The sequence below is a fragment of the Bombina bombina genome, chromosome 5, assembly GCF_027579735.1.
Source record: "Bombina bombina isolate aBomBom1 chromosome 5, aBomBom1.pri, whole genome shotgun sequence".
Classification (NCBI taxonomy): Eukaryota; Metazoa; Chordata; class Amphibia; order Anura; family Bombinatoridae; genus Bombina; species Bombina bombina.
In genome coordinates, this window is record NC_069503.1 from 126375368 (window position 1) to 126391645 (window position 16278).

The 16278-nt window shown below is 42.6% G+C and overlaps 1 protein-coding gene across 1 annotated transcript in view; it reads right to left on the minus strand.

The window, feature by feature from the left end:
* KANSL1 (KAT8 regulatory NSL complex subunit 1) overlaps positions 1-16278 on the minus strand; it is a gene marked incomplete in the record, with an annotated part of 533970 nt that overhangs the window by 83322 nt on the left and 434370 nt on the right. Inside the window, 1 exon segment of the mRNA XM_053713685.1 lies at positions 15230-15348. Coding sequence (XP_053569660.1) covers positions 15230-15348 — 119 coding nt within the window.

Genomic DNA, 16278 nt, shown 5'->3' on the forward strand with positions numbered 1-16278 from the left:
TATAGTGGTGCGTTTGTTTAAAGTGGAAACCGCTCCCTCGACCTTGGGGACTGTCTGCCATAAGTCCTTTCTGGGGTCGACCATAGGAAACAATTTTTTAAATATGGGGGGAGGGACGAAAGGAATACCGGGCCTTTCCCATTCTTTATTTACAATGTCCGCCACCCGCTTGGGTATAGGAAAAGCTTCTGGGAGCCCCGGGACCTCTAGGAACTTGTCCATTTTACATAGCTTCTCTGGGATGACCAAATTGTCACAATCATCCAGAGTGGATAATACCTCCTTAAGCAGAGCGCGGAGATGTTCCAACTTAAATTTAAACGTAATCACATCAGGTTCAGCTTGTTGAGAAATGTTCCCTGAATCTGTAATTTCTCCCTCAGACAAAACCTCCCTGGCCCCATCAGACTGGTTTAGGGGCCCTTCAGAACCATTATTATCAGCGTCGTCATGCTCTTCAGTATCTAAAACAGAGCAGTCGCGCTTACGCTGATAAGTGTGCATTTTGGCTAAAATGTTTTTGACAGAATTATCCATTACAGCCGTTAATTGTTGCATAGTAAGGAGTATTGGCGCGCTAGATGTACTAGGGGCCTCCTGAGTGGGCAAGACTCGTGTAGACGAAGGAGGGAATGATGCAGTACCATGCTTACTCCCCTCACTTGAGGAATCATCTTGGGCATCATTGTCATTGTCACATAAATCACATTTATTTAAATGAGAAGGAACTCTGGCTTCCCCACATTCAGAACACAGTCTATCTGGTAGTTCAGACATGTTAAACAGGCATAAACTTGATAACAAAGTACAAAAAACGTTTTAAAATAAAACCTTTACTGTCACTTTAAATTTTAAACTGAACACACTTTATTACTGCAATTGCGAAAAAATATGAAGGAATTGTTCAAAATTCACCAAAATTTCACCACAGTGTCTTAAAGCCTTAAAAGTATTGCACACCAAATTTGGAAGCTTTAACCCTTAAAATAACGGAACCGGAGCCGTTTTTAACTTTAACCCCTTTACAGTCCCTGGTATCTGCTTTGCTGAGACCCAACCAAGCCCAAAGGGGAATACGATACCAAATGACGCCTTCAGAAAGTCTTTTCTATGTATCAGAGCTCCTCACACATGCGACTGCATGCCATGCCTCTCAAAAACAAGTGCGCAACACCGGCGCGAAAATGAGGCTCTGCCTATGATTTGGGAAAGCCCCTAAAGAATAAGGTGTCTAAAAAAGTGCCTGCCGATATAATCTTATCAAAATACCCAGATTAAATGATTCCTCAAGGCTAAATATGTGTTAATAATGAATCGATTTAGCCCAGAAAAAGTCTACAGTCTTAATAAGCCCTTGTGAAGCCCTTATTTACTATCTTAATAAACATGGCTTACCGGATCCCATAGGGAAAATGACAGCTTCCAGCATTACATCGTCTTGTTAGAATGTGTCATGCCTCAAGCAGCAAGAGACTGCTCACTGTTCCCCCAACTGAAGTTAATTCCTCTCAACAGTCCTGTGTGGAACAGCCATGGATTTTAGTAACGGTTGCTAAAATCATTTTCCTCATACAAACAGAAATCTTCATCTCTTTTCTGTTTCTGAGTAAATAGTACATACCAGCACTATTTTAAAATAACAAACTCTTGATTGAATAATAAAAACTACAGTTAAACACTAAAAAACTCTAAGCCATCTCCGTGGAGATGTTGCCTGTACAACGGCAAAGAGAATGACTGGGGTAGGCGGAGCCTAGGAGGGATCATGTGACCAGCTTTGCTGGGCTCTTTGCCATTTCCTGTTGGGGAAGAGAATATCCCACAAGTAAGGATGACGCCGTGGACCGGACACACCTATGTTGGAGAAATATAACCCCCAATAGGTGGGGCCTCGTGCACTCTCGCCACCATGAAATAAATTAATTTATCAGTTAAAAATAAATAAATTGTGTTTTCTTTCATATAGGTGGCGAGAGTGCACGAGCTGTTACGTATGGGATATAATACCCAAGATGTGGAAGTCCACGAATAACAAGAAAGGGAGGGATAAAATCAAATTAATTTTTCTGCTGAGAAAATCCAAAACCCAAATTAAATGTCTTTTAGGACAAAACTCCCCCTCAAAATATAGGCAAAGTTATCAGACAGACAACTGCTTGAAGGAACCTTTCTACCAAAAGCTGCTTCTGAAGGGGCAAAAACATCAAAATGGTAAAATTTAGTAAAGGTGCAGAAAAGGCCAAGTGGCTGCTTTGCAAATTTTATCAACTGAAGCCTCATTCTTGAAAAGCCCAAGGTGTGGCAACCGATCTAGTAGAATGAGAAGTAATTCAACCAAGAGGCTAAAACCACCTCCTAAGGAGGCAAAGTTTAAAACTGAGGTATGAGTGAGGTGGGTTGGGTATTTACAGGCTTTTGAGGTTTGGGAAACATTGCCTCATCCTGGTAGAAATGTATATCCCAGACGAAACAGCTTGTTGATTCCCGCCACTTACATGAAAGAAACGATGGCTCTACTTGAAGTATCTTGCAAAAATAAGATATTAATCCCCCCCCCCCCCCACAACTTTAAGATTATTTGTGCAAATATAATGGTGCTGAGCCCACTAGACCAAATCCCCCAATCCTCAGCAGGCACTTGTTCATTTATAAACTCAAAATTAAAGATTTCTACATATGAAAATCTTATGTGCCCCTTTTGCACAGAGTTAGGAGGGGTTATCAGATATTTAACAGTTCCCATTTAGTATCTCTCATATAGCAAACAATTTTTCTTCTTCAGGGTAACCACTGCCTCCAGCTAAAGGGAGCAACCATTAGAGAACTTAAAGGGACACTGAACCCAAACCCAACTTTCTAATTTACTCCTATTATCAATTTTTCCTTGTTCCCTTGCTATCTTTATTTGAAAAATAAAGCATCAAGGCTATTTTAGGAGTAAATTAGAAAGTTGCTTAAAATTGCATGCTCTATCTGAATCACGAAAAACATTTTGGGTTCAGTGTCCCTTAAGTTCTACTGGCACATGAATTTTGCAGCTGTGTCCACTACTGAGCATGGCCAATAAACTGCAGATTTTATGTCTCCCCAAGCTGCACTTCAAAGGAAATGCTGCTCATTTGCCTTCACAAATGAAGTATATTTAAAAAAAAAAAGAAAATAAGTCCTATTAAAATGATAAACACATATTGCAAATATTTATATTAAAGGGACACTACACTATAAAATTGTTTAAATATTAATGTATTTTCAATGACTTGGTATACCAGCTGCAGAGTATAAAATATTTGAGAAAACAAAATGTATGCTTACCTGATAAATTTATTTCTTGACACGGTGAGTCCACGGATCATCTAATTACTATTGGGAATATCACTCCTGGCCAGCAGGAGGCGGCAAAGAGCACCACAGCAAAGCGGTTAAATATCATCTCCCTCCCTGCCAACCCGTGTCATTTAACCAAAGTAAAAATGAGAGAAAGGAAGCAACAAAGTGCAGAGGTGCCTGAGGTTTATAATACAACAAAAACCTGTCTTCAAAAACAGGGCGGGTCATGGACTCACTGTGTCAAGAAATAAATAAATCAGGTAAGCATACATTTTGTTCTCTTTCTAATGACACGGTGAGTCCACGGATCATCTAATTACTATTGGGAATCGATACAAAAGCTAGAGGACACAGATAAGGGAGGGACAAGACAGGGAACCTAAACAGAAGGCACCACTGCTTGAAGAACCTTTCTCCCAAAAAAAAGCCTCAGCTGAGGCAAAAGTATCAAATTTATAGAAATTGGAAAAAGTGTGAAGAGAGGACCAAGTTGCAGCCCTCGTAGAATGAGCCGTGACTCTCTCAGGAGGCTGCTGTCCAGCAGATTCATAGGCCAAGCGAATTATACTCTTCAGCCACTCCCAGAGAACCAACAGAGCCGAAGACTGACGAAAATCCTTAATCGCCTGTAAATAGTATTTCAACGCACGCACCATATCTAGGTTGTGCAGCAGACGCTCCTTATGAGAAGTAGAGTTAGGACACAAAGAAGGAACAACAATTTCTTGATTAATGTTCCTATCTAAAACCACCTTAGGAAGGAACCCTAACTTAGTACGGAGAACTACCTTATTAGAATGAAAAATAAGATAAGGGGAATCCCACTGCAACACAGAGAGTTCTGAGACTCTGAGGGCAGAAGAAATTGCAACAAGAAACAAAACTTTCCAAGATAACTTAATATCCAAGGAATGCACAGGCTCAAACGGAGCCTGTTGCAGAACTTTAAGAACAAGGTTAAGACTCCAGGGTGGAGTAACAGGTTTGAACACAGACCTGATTCTGACCAAGGCCTGACAAAAAAAGATTGCACGTCTGATAAATCCGCCAGACATTTATGCAACAAAATAGACAAGGCAGATATTTGACCCTTCAAGGTTCTCTCAGTTAAACCCTTCTCTAGACCCTCCTGGAGAAAGGACAAAAAATCTAGGAATCCTAACTCTACTCCAAGAGTAGCCTTTGGATTCACACTAATGCAGATATTTACGCAATATCTTATGGTAAATCTTTCTAGTCACTGGCTTATGAGCCTGAATCATGGTCTCAATGACCAACTCAGAAAAACCACGCTTAGATAAAATCTCCAAGCAGTCAGCTTCAGAGAAACTAGAGTTGGGTGAAGGAAGGGCCTTCCTCAATGGAAGTATCCAAGGTGGAAGAGATGACATCTCCACTAGGTCTGCATACCAGATCCTGCGAGGCCATGATGGTGCGATGAGAATCACCAACGCCCTCTCCTGTTTGATCCGAGCAATGACCCGAGGAAGGAGAGCGAAAGGAGGAAATAGGTATGCTAGACTGAAAATCCAAGGGACCGCCAGAGTATCTATCAGTACAGCCTGAGGATCCCTTGACCTCGACCCGTACCTCAGGAGCTTGGCATTCTGACGAGATGCCATGAGATCCAGTTCCGGCTGTCACCATTTGAGAATCAAGTTGGAAAACACTTCTGGATGAAGTTCCCACTCCCCTGGGTGAAAGGTCTGTCTGCTCAGAAAATACGCTTCCCAATTGTCCACTCCTGGAATGTGGATTGCAGATAGACAGCAGTTGTGGGTCTCCGCCCACTGAATAATCTTGGCTACCTCTATCATGGCCAAGGAACTCCCGAGTTCCTCCCTGATGGTTAATGTAAGCCACTGAAGTTATGTTGTCCGACTGGAAACTGATAACCCGGGCTGAAGCTAACTGAGGCAAGGCCAGAAGAGCATTGAAGATTGCCTTCAGCTCTAGAATGTTTATGGGGAGAACAGACTCCTTCCGAGTCCATGTCCCCTGAGCCTTTAAAGAGCCCCAGATTGCTCCACATCCCAGCAGGCTGGCATCCGTTGTCACAAACACCCAGGTGGGTCTGCGGAAGAGGGTTCCCTGGGAGAGGTGTACCTGAGACAACCGCCAAAGAAGAGAATCTCTTGTCGCCTGATCCAGATGTAATCGCGGAGACAGATCCGCATAATCCCCGTTCCATTGTCTGAGCATGCATAACTGCAGAGGTCTGAGGTGGAAACGGGCAGACAGAATGTCCAGAAAGTCATCCAGTTAAGTTGCCACTGCAATGGCCTGCAACTGTAGCACCTTTAACAGAGATCCCAGGACTTTTGAAAACATTCTGGAAGCTGTAGCAAGGCCGAATGGAAGAGCCACAAACTGGAAGTGTTTGTCTAGAAATGCGAACCTCAGAAACTTGTGATCCCTATGGATGGGAACAAGCAGGTAAACATCCTTTAAATCTACAGTTGTCATGAATTGACCCTGTTGAACCAAGGGAAGAATGGAACGAATAGTTTCCATCTTGAAGTACAGTACTCTGAGGAACTTGTTTAAACCTTTGAAGTCTAGAATTGGTCTGAAAGTTCCCTCTTTTTTGGGAACCACGAACAGATTGGAGTAAAATCCCAGACCCTGTTCCTGCATTGGAACAGGAACTATCACTCCCAGGTCGGAAAGGTCTCTAACACAGTGTAAGAACGCATCTTTATCTGGTCTACAGATAATCTTGAGAGCAGAAACCTGATCCTTGGAGGAAAGGTCTTGAACTCTAGTTTGTATCCCAGGGACACGATGTCCACCACCCAGGGATCCTGAACAACCCGAACCCAAGCCTGAGCAAAGAAGGAAAGTATGCCCCCCACAAGATAGCGGACTTCTTAGATTGATTTCCCTTGTTCCACAACTGGTTGGACCTCCAGGAAGGCTTGGACTGTTCCTGCTTTGTAGAGGGAAAGGAAGGCTTACCCTTAAAGTTTTGAAAGGAACGAAAATTACTCTGACGTCCCTTCGTCTTATTCCTCTTATTCTGAGGGAGGAAATGACCCTTTCCTCCCGTAATGTTGGAAATAATTTCAGCCAAGCCCGGCCCAAATAAGGTCTTACCCTTGTAAGAAATCGCCAAAAGCTTAGACTTAAACGACACATCCGCAGACCAGGATTTCAACTATAAGGCTCTGCGGACCAGTACAGCAAACCCAGAAATGTTTGCTCCCAGCTTGATAACCAAAGGGGAAGCATCCATAATAAAAGAATTGGCCAACTAAAGTGCCTTGATCCTATCCTGGATCTCTTCAAGGGGAGTGTCTGTCTGAATAGAATCAGACAACGCATCAAACCAGTATGCCGCCTCACTAGAGACCGTAGCAATACACACCGCAGGTTGCCTTTGTAAACCCTGGTGTACATACATCTTTTTGAGCAACCCCTCCAACTTCTTATCCATAGGATCTTTAAAGGAACAACTATCCTCTATGGGAATAGTGGTTCTCTTAGCCAAAGTGGAAATTGCACCTTACAGGTTGGGGACCGTCTGCCAAGACTCCTTGATAGAGTCAGCAATAGGAAACATCTTCTTAAAAATAGGTAATGGAGAAAAAGGGATACCCAGTCTCTCCCCATTCCCTAGCAATAATCTGTGGCCTGATATGGTACCGGGAAAACCTCCACCAAGAAGGTACATCAAAATACTTGTAAAGTTTACTAGACTTCTTAGGATTGACTACGACAGTAGTGTCTGAGTCGTCCAAGGTAGCCAAAACCTCCTTAAGTAACAAACGTAGGTGCTCCAGCATAAATCTCTAAATGATACCACGTCAGCATTAGGAGTTACACTGTCTGAGTCTGAGATTTCACCCTCAGATGCCACCGAAGTATCTTCCTCAGATTTCTGGAAAGGAACAATCTGGACAGCCACGACTGTGTCAGACACCTTACTCCCTAAATCCTTACATTTCCTCTTGCGCTTTCCCTGCAGCATGGGAAAGGCAGACAACGAATCGGTTATCGCAGAAGACATAAGGGTAGCGATGTCTTGCAATGAAACTCCAACCTCAGCTTGAGGAAGCGCAGGGCACTGCATGTGTGGACAACAAATTTTGGGAAATTTGAGGAGAAAGCTGCGGCATAACAAACATTTGCAGGAGACCCCTAAACAGCATCCTCTTTAGACAATGCTGACTCAGGCTTCAAACAGCTTATCCCTGTAATTCAAAGTTCTCTCAATACATGAGGAACATAAAGGGATTGGTAGTAAAACATTAGCATCAAAACAAAGTACATGTAACATTCTGCAGGGCATCTTGGTCCATCATTACCCAAGAATTAACCAAATTAAAAATAAAATGCTTTTATTTGACTTCTGTTAGTAGAAGAATCCGGACCAAATTAGAGCTGCTCCACTCGGTATCTGCTTTTTGAGAATCCGGACTAAATTAGAGCTGCTCCACTCGGTATCTGCTTTTTGAGAATGTTTCACACAGAAAGCGGAACCGCAACTAGGAGAAGCACATCCGACACACCGGAACCGAGTAGGTTTGAAAGGAAGCGCGCAATTTTTTTGCAGCTTCTAAAAACAGACCCGCCCATCGTGGGCGTTAAAACCAGAACCTCCAGGCCGACATTAAATTATGAAAGTAAAGTCGCTGGCAGTGACCACCATAGAGTAAAGTCGCTGAAAGTATAACCACCATAAGCTGAGCAATAAAAATGAAGTCTATAGTTTCTCTTCCTCACATCCCCAGTGTCCTATAACCCATGATAGGATAAATGAGTCCCAACAGATTAACTGTTTAAGTGCCAATATTTTTCTGCACGTCTCTCTAGAAAAATAAACTTAGCACTTACCTCTAGATAGCAGGGCAGCTCACTAAGTTTGAGAGGCATTCTCCCTCACATGGACCTGTGGAAGAAAAACAAAGACTGCGTAATCTTACTCAGGCTTTTAATGTTAGGGCAGCATTAAATACATGGGAGGCACAGTGAGGTTTGTACCCCACAAGTTCCCATGGCTTAAAAGCCACCACTGCCCTATTGAAGAGACTGACATGGGCTATGGCTACATCCCAGGACAAAGCATGAAAAATTTGTACTGCTGAAAAAAGGAAATTTATGCTTACCTGATAAATGTATTTCTTTTACGATATGACGAGTCCACAGATTTCATCCTTACTTGTGGGATATCGCCTCCTGGTCAGCAGGAGGCGGCAAAGAGCTCCACAGCAGAGCTGTATATATAGCCCCTCCCTTCCCTCCCCCTCCAGTCATTCGACCGAAGTTAGGAAGAGAAAGGAAAGGCCAAAGGAGCAGAGGTGACTGAAGTTTAACAAAAATAAAAACCTGTCTTTAGAAAAATGACAGGGTGGGCCGTGGACTCGTCATATCGTAAAAGAAATAAATTTATCAGGTAAGCACAAATTTACTTTTCTTTTACAAGATATGACGAGTTCACGGATTTCATCCTTACTTGTGGGATACAATACCAAAGCTATAGGATGAAAGGGAGGGATAAGACAGGAACCATAAAGGAAGGCACCAATGCTTGAAGAACCTTTCTCCCAAAAACAGCCTCAGAAGAAGCAAAAGTATCAAATTTGGAAAAAGTATGAAGAGACGACCAAGTTGCAGCCTTGCAAATCTGTTCAACAGAAGCATCATTTTAAATGCCCATGAGGAAGCCACAGCCCTAGTAGAATGAGCCGTAATTTGTTCAGGAAGTTGCTGTCCAGAACACGGATGATACTCTTCAGCCAAAAAGAAAGAGGTAGCCATAGCTTTCTGACCCCTACGTTTCCCAGCAAAAACAACAAATAATGAAGAAGTTTGACAAAATACCTTAGTCGCCTGCAAGTAGAACTTCAAGGCACGGACTACGTCTAAATTATGTAAGAGACGTTCCTTCTTAGAAGGGGGGTTAGGACATAAGGAAGGAACAGCAATTTCCTGATTAATATTCTTGTTACATACCAAACTTAGTTTTCTTCTTAAGGTTGTTTCTAACACCCCCTTACCTTATCAGCAGGAAAATAAGATAAGGAGAATCACATTGTAAAGCTGAAAGCTCAGAAACTCTGCGAGCAGAAGAAATAGCAACCAAAAATAAAACTTTCCAAGATAACTTATCATCTATGGAATGCATGGGTTAAAACGGAACCCCTTGAAGAACGTTAAGAACTAAATGCAAACTCCAAGGAGGGGCAATTGGTCTAAACACAGGCCAGATTCTAGTCAGGGCCTGACAAAAAGATTGAACATCTGCCAGACGCTTGTGTAACAAAATAGACAAAGCAGAAATCTGTCCCTTTAAGGAACTTGCTGACAACCCTTTCTCCAATCCTTCTTGGAGAAAGGATAAAATCCTGGGAATCCTAACCCTACTCCATGAGTAGCCCTTGGATTCGCACCAATAAATATAATTACGCCATATTTTATGGTAAATCTTTCTAGTAACAGGCTTGCACTCCTGAATCAAAGCATCAATGACCGCATCAGAGAACCGCCGCTTAGATAAAATCAAGCGTTCAATCTCCAAGCAGTCAGCTGCAGAGAAATTAGATTCGGATGATGGAAGGGTCCCTGAATGAGAAGGTCCTGCCTCAAAGGAAGTTTCCAAGGCAGCAGAGAACACATGTCCACTAGATCGGTATACCAACTCCTGCGAGGCCACGCAGGATCGATTAGAATCACCGAAGCCCTCTCCTGTTTGATCCGTGCAATCACCCGGGGACCAAGGCACTGCCAAGGCATCTATCAGTTCTGCCTGAGGATCCCTGGACCTGGATCCGTATCTCGGTAGCTTGGCATTCTCACGAGATGCCATAAGATCCAGCTCCGGTCTGCCCCACCTGAGAATCAGGGTGGCAAAGACCTCCAGATGGAGTACCCATTCCCCCGGATGAAACGTCTGTCTGCTCAAAAAATCTGCCTCCCAGTTGTCCACTCCTGGGATGTAGATTGCTGACAGATAAGAGTGAGCCTCCGCCCACCGAATTATCTTGGATACTTCCGTCATCGCTAAGGAACTCCTTGTTCCTCCCTGATGATTGATGTAAGCCACAGTCGTGATGTTGTCCAACTGAAATCGGATTAATTTGGCCGAAGCCAACTGAGGCCAAGCTTGAAGCGCATTGAATATTGCTCCTAACTCCAGAATATTGATGGGAAGTAGAGACTCCGACCGAGTCCACACACCCTGAGCCTTCAGGGAATTCCAGACTGCACCCCATTCTAGTAGACTGGCGTCCGTTGTCACTATCACCCATGAAGGCCTGCGGAAGCACGTCCCTTGGGACAGATGATCCAGCGACAACCACCAAAGAAGAGAGTCTTGTCTCCTGATCCAGATCTATCTGAGGAGACAAATCTGCATAATCTCCATTCCACTGTCTGAGCATGCTCAGTTGTAGAGGTCTGAGATGAAAACGAGCAAACTGAATGATGTCCATTGCCGCCACCATCAATCCAATTACCTCCATGCACTGAGCCACTGATGGCCGAGGATTGGACTGAAGGGCTCGGCATTTATTCAGAATCTTTAACTTTCTGACTTCCGTCAAGAAGATTTTCATGGATACGGAATCTATTATAGTTCCCAGGAAAGGAACCCTTATCTGTGGAATTAGTGAACTCGTTTCTAGATTCACCTTCCACACATGAGTCCTTAAAAAGGACAGAACCGTGTTGGTATGAGATTTTGTCAGTTGGTAAGACGACGCCTGGATTAGAGTATCGTCCAGATAAGGTGCCACTGCAATGCCCCGCGGTCTGAGAACCGCTAGCAAAGACCCTAGAACCTTCGTGAAGATCCTGGGTGCCGTGGCCAACCCGAAGGGAAGAGCCACAAACTGAAAATGTTTGTCCAGGAAGGCAAACCATAGAAACTGGTGATCTCTGTGGATAGGAATGTGAAGATATGCATCCTTTAAGTCCACGGTAGTCATATATTGACCCTCCTGGATCAATGGAAGAATTGTCCGAATTGTCTCCATCTTGAAGGATGGGACTCTGAGAAACTAGTTTAGACTTTTGAGATCTAAGATGGGTCTGAACGTTCCCTCTTTTTTGGGAACCACGAAAAGATTTGAGTAAAACCCCTGCCCCTGTATTGGAACGGGACAAAATACACCCATCCCATAGTGGAGATGTCTTTTACACAACGTAAGAACGCCTCTCTTTTTGTCTGGTCTACAGACAATCGTGAAAGAGGAAACCTTCCCCTTAGGAGGGAATTTTTGAACTCCAGTTGATACCCCTGGGACACTATCTCTAGTGTTCAGGGATCCTGAACATCTCTTATCCAAGCCTGAACAAAGAGAGAAAGTCTGCCCCCTACTAGATCCAGTCCCGGATCGGGGGCCGCCCCTTCATGCTGTCTTGGGAGCAGCAGCGGCTTCTTGGGTTGTTTACCTTTGTTCCAAGCCTGATTGGGTCTCCAGACGGGCTTGGACTGTGCAAAGTTCCCTTCCTGTTTAGTGGAAGAAGGGCCTCCTTTGAAATTTCGAAAGGAACGAAAATTACTCGTCTCCTCTGTTTGGATGTCTTATCCTGAGGGAGGAGATGACCCTTACCTCCCATAATGTCAGAAATTATCTCTTTCAATTCAGGTCCGAATAGTCTCTTTCCTTTGAAAGGGATAGCTAATAACTTGGATTTAGAGGATACACCCGCAGACCAGGATTTCAACCATAAGGCTCTGCGTGCTACAATGGACAAACCTGCATTCTTAGCTGCCAACTTGGCGATCTGAAAGGCGGCGTCTGTAAAACAAAAGAATTGGCCAGCTTAAGGGCCTTGATTCTATCCAATATCTCTTCCAAAGGAGTCTCAGTCTTAAGAGACTCTTCTAAGGCATCAAACCCAAAGGCAGACGCAGTTGTAACTGGTACAATGCAGGCCGTTGGTTCCAATAAAAATCGTTGATGAACAGCTTCTTTAGAAGACCCTCCACATTTTTATCCATATGGTCCTTGAAAGCACAATTGTCCTCAATAGGAATAGTCGTACGTTTAGCTAGAGTAGAAATGGCTCCCTCAACCTTAGGATTTGATTGCCAAACGTCCCTAATGGTGTCAGGTAAAGGATACATTTTCTTAAGTGTAGGGGAAGGAGAGAACGGTATACCCGGTCTTTCCCATACCTTGGAAATAATTTCCGAAATTCTTTTAGGAATCTAAAAAACATCAGCATAAGTAGGGACCTCCAAATATCTGTCCATCTTACACAATTTCTCTGGAGGGACTACAATAGAGTCACAGTCGTTCAGGGTCAACAAAACCTCCCACAATAACAGGCGAAGGTGTTCAAGCTTAAATCTAAAGGACATTGCGTCCGAATCTGTCTTGGGTAATGCACTACCTGAGTCAGACAGTTCTCCTTCCGACAGAACCTCCCTACCCCCTTCAGAGTCCTGGGAGGGAACATGGGAGATCGCCATCAAGGAATCAGAAGCCGCAAGGACTACCTGGGTCTCTATTCTACTACGTTTACCCTGTAGTACTGGCAACTTAGATAACACTTCTGTAAGAGTTGAGGACATAACTGTAGCCATATCCTGCAGAGTGAATGACGCAGACACCGATGAAGAACATGGTGGCGCCTGCGTGGGTGTTATGGGCTGAGACGCTTGGGATTGTGGCTTATCCTGAACCTCATCATTCTGGGCACAATTATCATCATCAGTTAAGAAAATGTGTTCTTTACACTGTAATGCCCTAGTAATAAATGAGGGACAAAGTGTAACAGGGGGTTCCACAATGGCATTTAAACACATAAGGCATGCACTGTGCTCATCCATTTTAAATAAATTGAACAACAAGCAAATTTGACTCACTCACAGAAATTCGATTGTAAAATAAATATGTTGAGTACTGTATCTTTAAGAACTCAATTCACACATCTATCCGTTTTTTATTTCTCAATTGAAAAAACAAAACAAAATATGCTGAGTACTGTATTTATAAGGGAGAAACTATCTAAGTTCACCTTCCCTTCTTACACCGTTTATTATTCTTTGGAAATAACCCACAAGTATTTGACACAGATTGCTCTGAAAAATAAAGACCTTGTCACCTCGCCGCAGCTCTGCTGCGGCTCCTACCTACTCCTGTGACCGGACCGATTATAACAAGTGCGCAATCAGGATAAGCAGGCTTAGAGGCCGAGAAGAGAAACTATTATAACATTGACTGCGCTATGAAAGTGCTCAAAGTCCTAAGCTCCGGCCCTCGTGGGCGTAATTTCAACACGCTTATTTAACACAAGAAACAAATCCGCCATTTACCGGAGGCTAGTATGATTATACGCACTCCGAAACTGTCTTAAAGTACCAATGCACTGTTCATCTTGCTATCCCCTGCGTCAGCCAGCCCCTAGAACCCCACACAGAATGTCCCAGCACTTCATGGCACACACTGAAACGCCCGAATGTCTGGTTAAACATATACATAATAGCTCCCAGCTTGCAACTCTTTAATAAAACGTTGTCAGAGAGTCTGGTACACTCATCTTTGTACTCACATACCAGCGCTTCTAGTTAGTAGACCGCTAGTGTCTGGTTCTGTCACTATCTACATAACTGCACAAAGCATAGTGAACATACAGTCCATCTGAGATTCTGTTTCTGTGTCTCAGAATAAAAGAACTGCACTTACCTTCATGCTGAGTAACAGCATGACAACTTCACAGTATCAGGTCCACTTTTCCTCCTGAGGTCCTGTGAAACAGAGAAGTCTTAGTTAAGAATTTCCAAGACTATGTACAGCAAATGCAGCACAATCCTGGGAGTCACAGTGGAGACAAAAATCCACCAGTTCCCACAGTCTAAAAAGACTACTTGAAGCTGCTCTGTAATAAAATAGTACACTTTGGCACCATTTAAAAACAAAAAAAACCTCTTGATTGAAGAATCTAAACTAAACACCTCTCTTTACCTCTTCCTATCACTAACACAGGCAAAGAGAATGACTGGAGGGGGAGGGAAGGGAGGGGCTATATATAAAGCTCTGCTGTGGAGCTCTTTGCCTCCTCCTGCTGAACAGGAGGCGATATGCCACAAGTAAGGATGAAATCCGTGGACTCGTCATATCTTGTAAAAGAAAAAATCTTGCATAAAGAATCTTCTTCTAATCACCTAAACTTTACCACCTCCTTGCTCTTAAAGTAGGCAAAGAGAATGACTGGGGTTGGAGGGAAGAGAGGTGATATTTAACAGCTTTGCTGTGGTGCTCTTTACCTCCTCCTGCTGGCCAGGAGCAATATTCCCAATAGTAATTAGATGATCTGTGGACTCACCGTGTCAATAGAAAGAAATTGCATTTTTAAGCTTGTGTATATTAAGTAGCTATTGTGTGCTTTGAAACCATAGCATATTACAATGGTTTGAGCTTCAGGTAATATATCTCATTATGTTATCACTTTGTGTACACACACTGGCTTCCTTATCTTATATTTGTCTGGAAAACTAAAGCTCAATACATAGAGAACAATAGAAAATAATTTTACTTAACTATCCTGCATTCCACTGAGGGTGTAACTTCTTCTGCTGGCTGTGAAAAGCTAAATCAGCTATTTCAAAGGCCAAAATAGGCTACATGTAACCAATGTAATACACTCCAGCAGGTAAAATAGATCAGTGGGTACAATTTAAATGGGAGACATTTTTGGAGTGAACTGTCCCTTTAACTATAATCCGCTGCTTAGCACTTTTTTTATTACACCGAAACAGACTGTTGTATATCCCTTTAAAAGAAGATTGTGATAGGGATGTGTTTTAGTGCAGATTATTACTCAGTGAGTTACCGTTTGACTACTGAACATCTAGATAATTTTAAATGTCGTACAAAACCCCCCCCAAAAAAAACACTTGTGCTATAAAAGACATTTAGAAACATGGTTAAAGGGAGACATTCATGCGTACCTTGGAGTCAAGATCTCCTTATACTGCAACTTTTCCACCCGGGATGCTGCTGCCATGGACATTGGAATGACAATATTATTGATGTCATAGGAATTTTCCAACCTTTTCCTTTTTAGTGCCTGAAAAATAAAGAGCTACAGTTATAACGTGCAATCTACATAGATAAGAACAGGACCAGACATTCACAAGCAACCAATGTTAGTGTAAAGTCATTTACTTATTCTTCTGAACATTTAAACCTAAAAAATTTTTCATTGCATTATGTAGTTCTACATTTGAAATTGTGCTATGACCAGGACACTTTGTTTCACATTAATCTTTTAAAAATCATGTGATTTTATATATATATATATATATATATATATATATATATATATATATATATATATATATATATATATATATATATATATATATATATATATATATATATAACATAATTTATGCTTACCTGATAAATTCCTTTCTTCTGTTGTGTGATCAGTCCACGGGTCATCATTACTTCTGGGATATAACTCCTCCCCAACAGGAAATGCAAGAGGATTCACCCAGCAGAGCTGCATATAGCTCCTCCCCTCTACGTCACTCCCAGTCATTCGACCAAGAATCAACGAGAAAGGAGAAACCAAGGGTGAAGTGGTGACTGGAGTATAATTTAAAAGATATTTACCTGCCTTAAAACAGGGCGGGCCGTGGACTGATCACACAACAGAAGAAAGGAATTTATCAGGTAAGCATAAATTATGTTTTCTTCTGTTATGTGTGATCAGTCCACGGGTCATCATTACTTCTGGGATACCAATACCAAAGCAAAAGTACACGGATGACGGGAGGGATAGGCAGGCTCATTATACAGAAGGAACCACTGCCTGAAGAACCTTTCTCCCAAAAATAGCCTCCGAAGAAGCAAAAGTGTCAAATTTGTAAAATTTGGAAAAAGTATGAAGCGAAGACCAAGTTGCAGCCTTGCAAATCTGTTCAACAGAGGCCTCATTCTTAAAGGCCCAAGTGGAAGCTACAGCTCTAGTGGAATGAGCTGTAATTCTTTC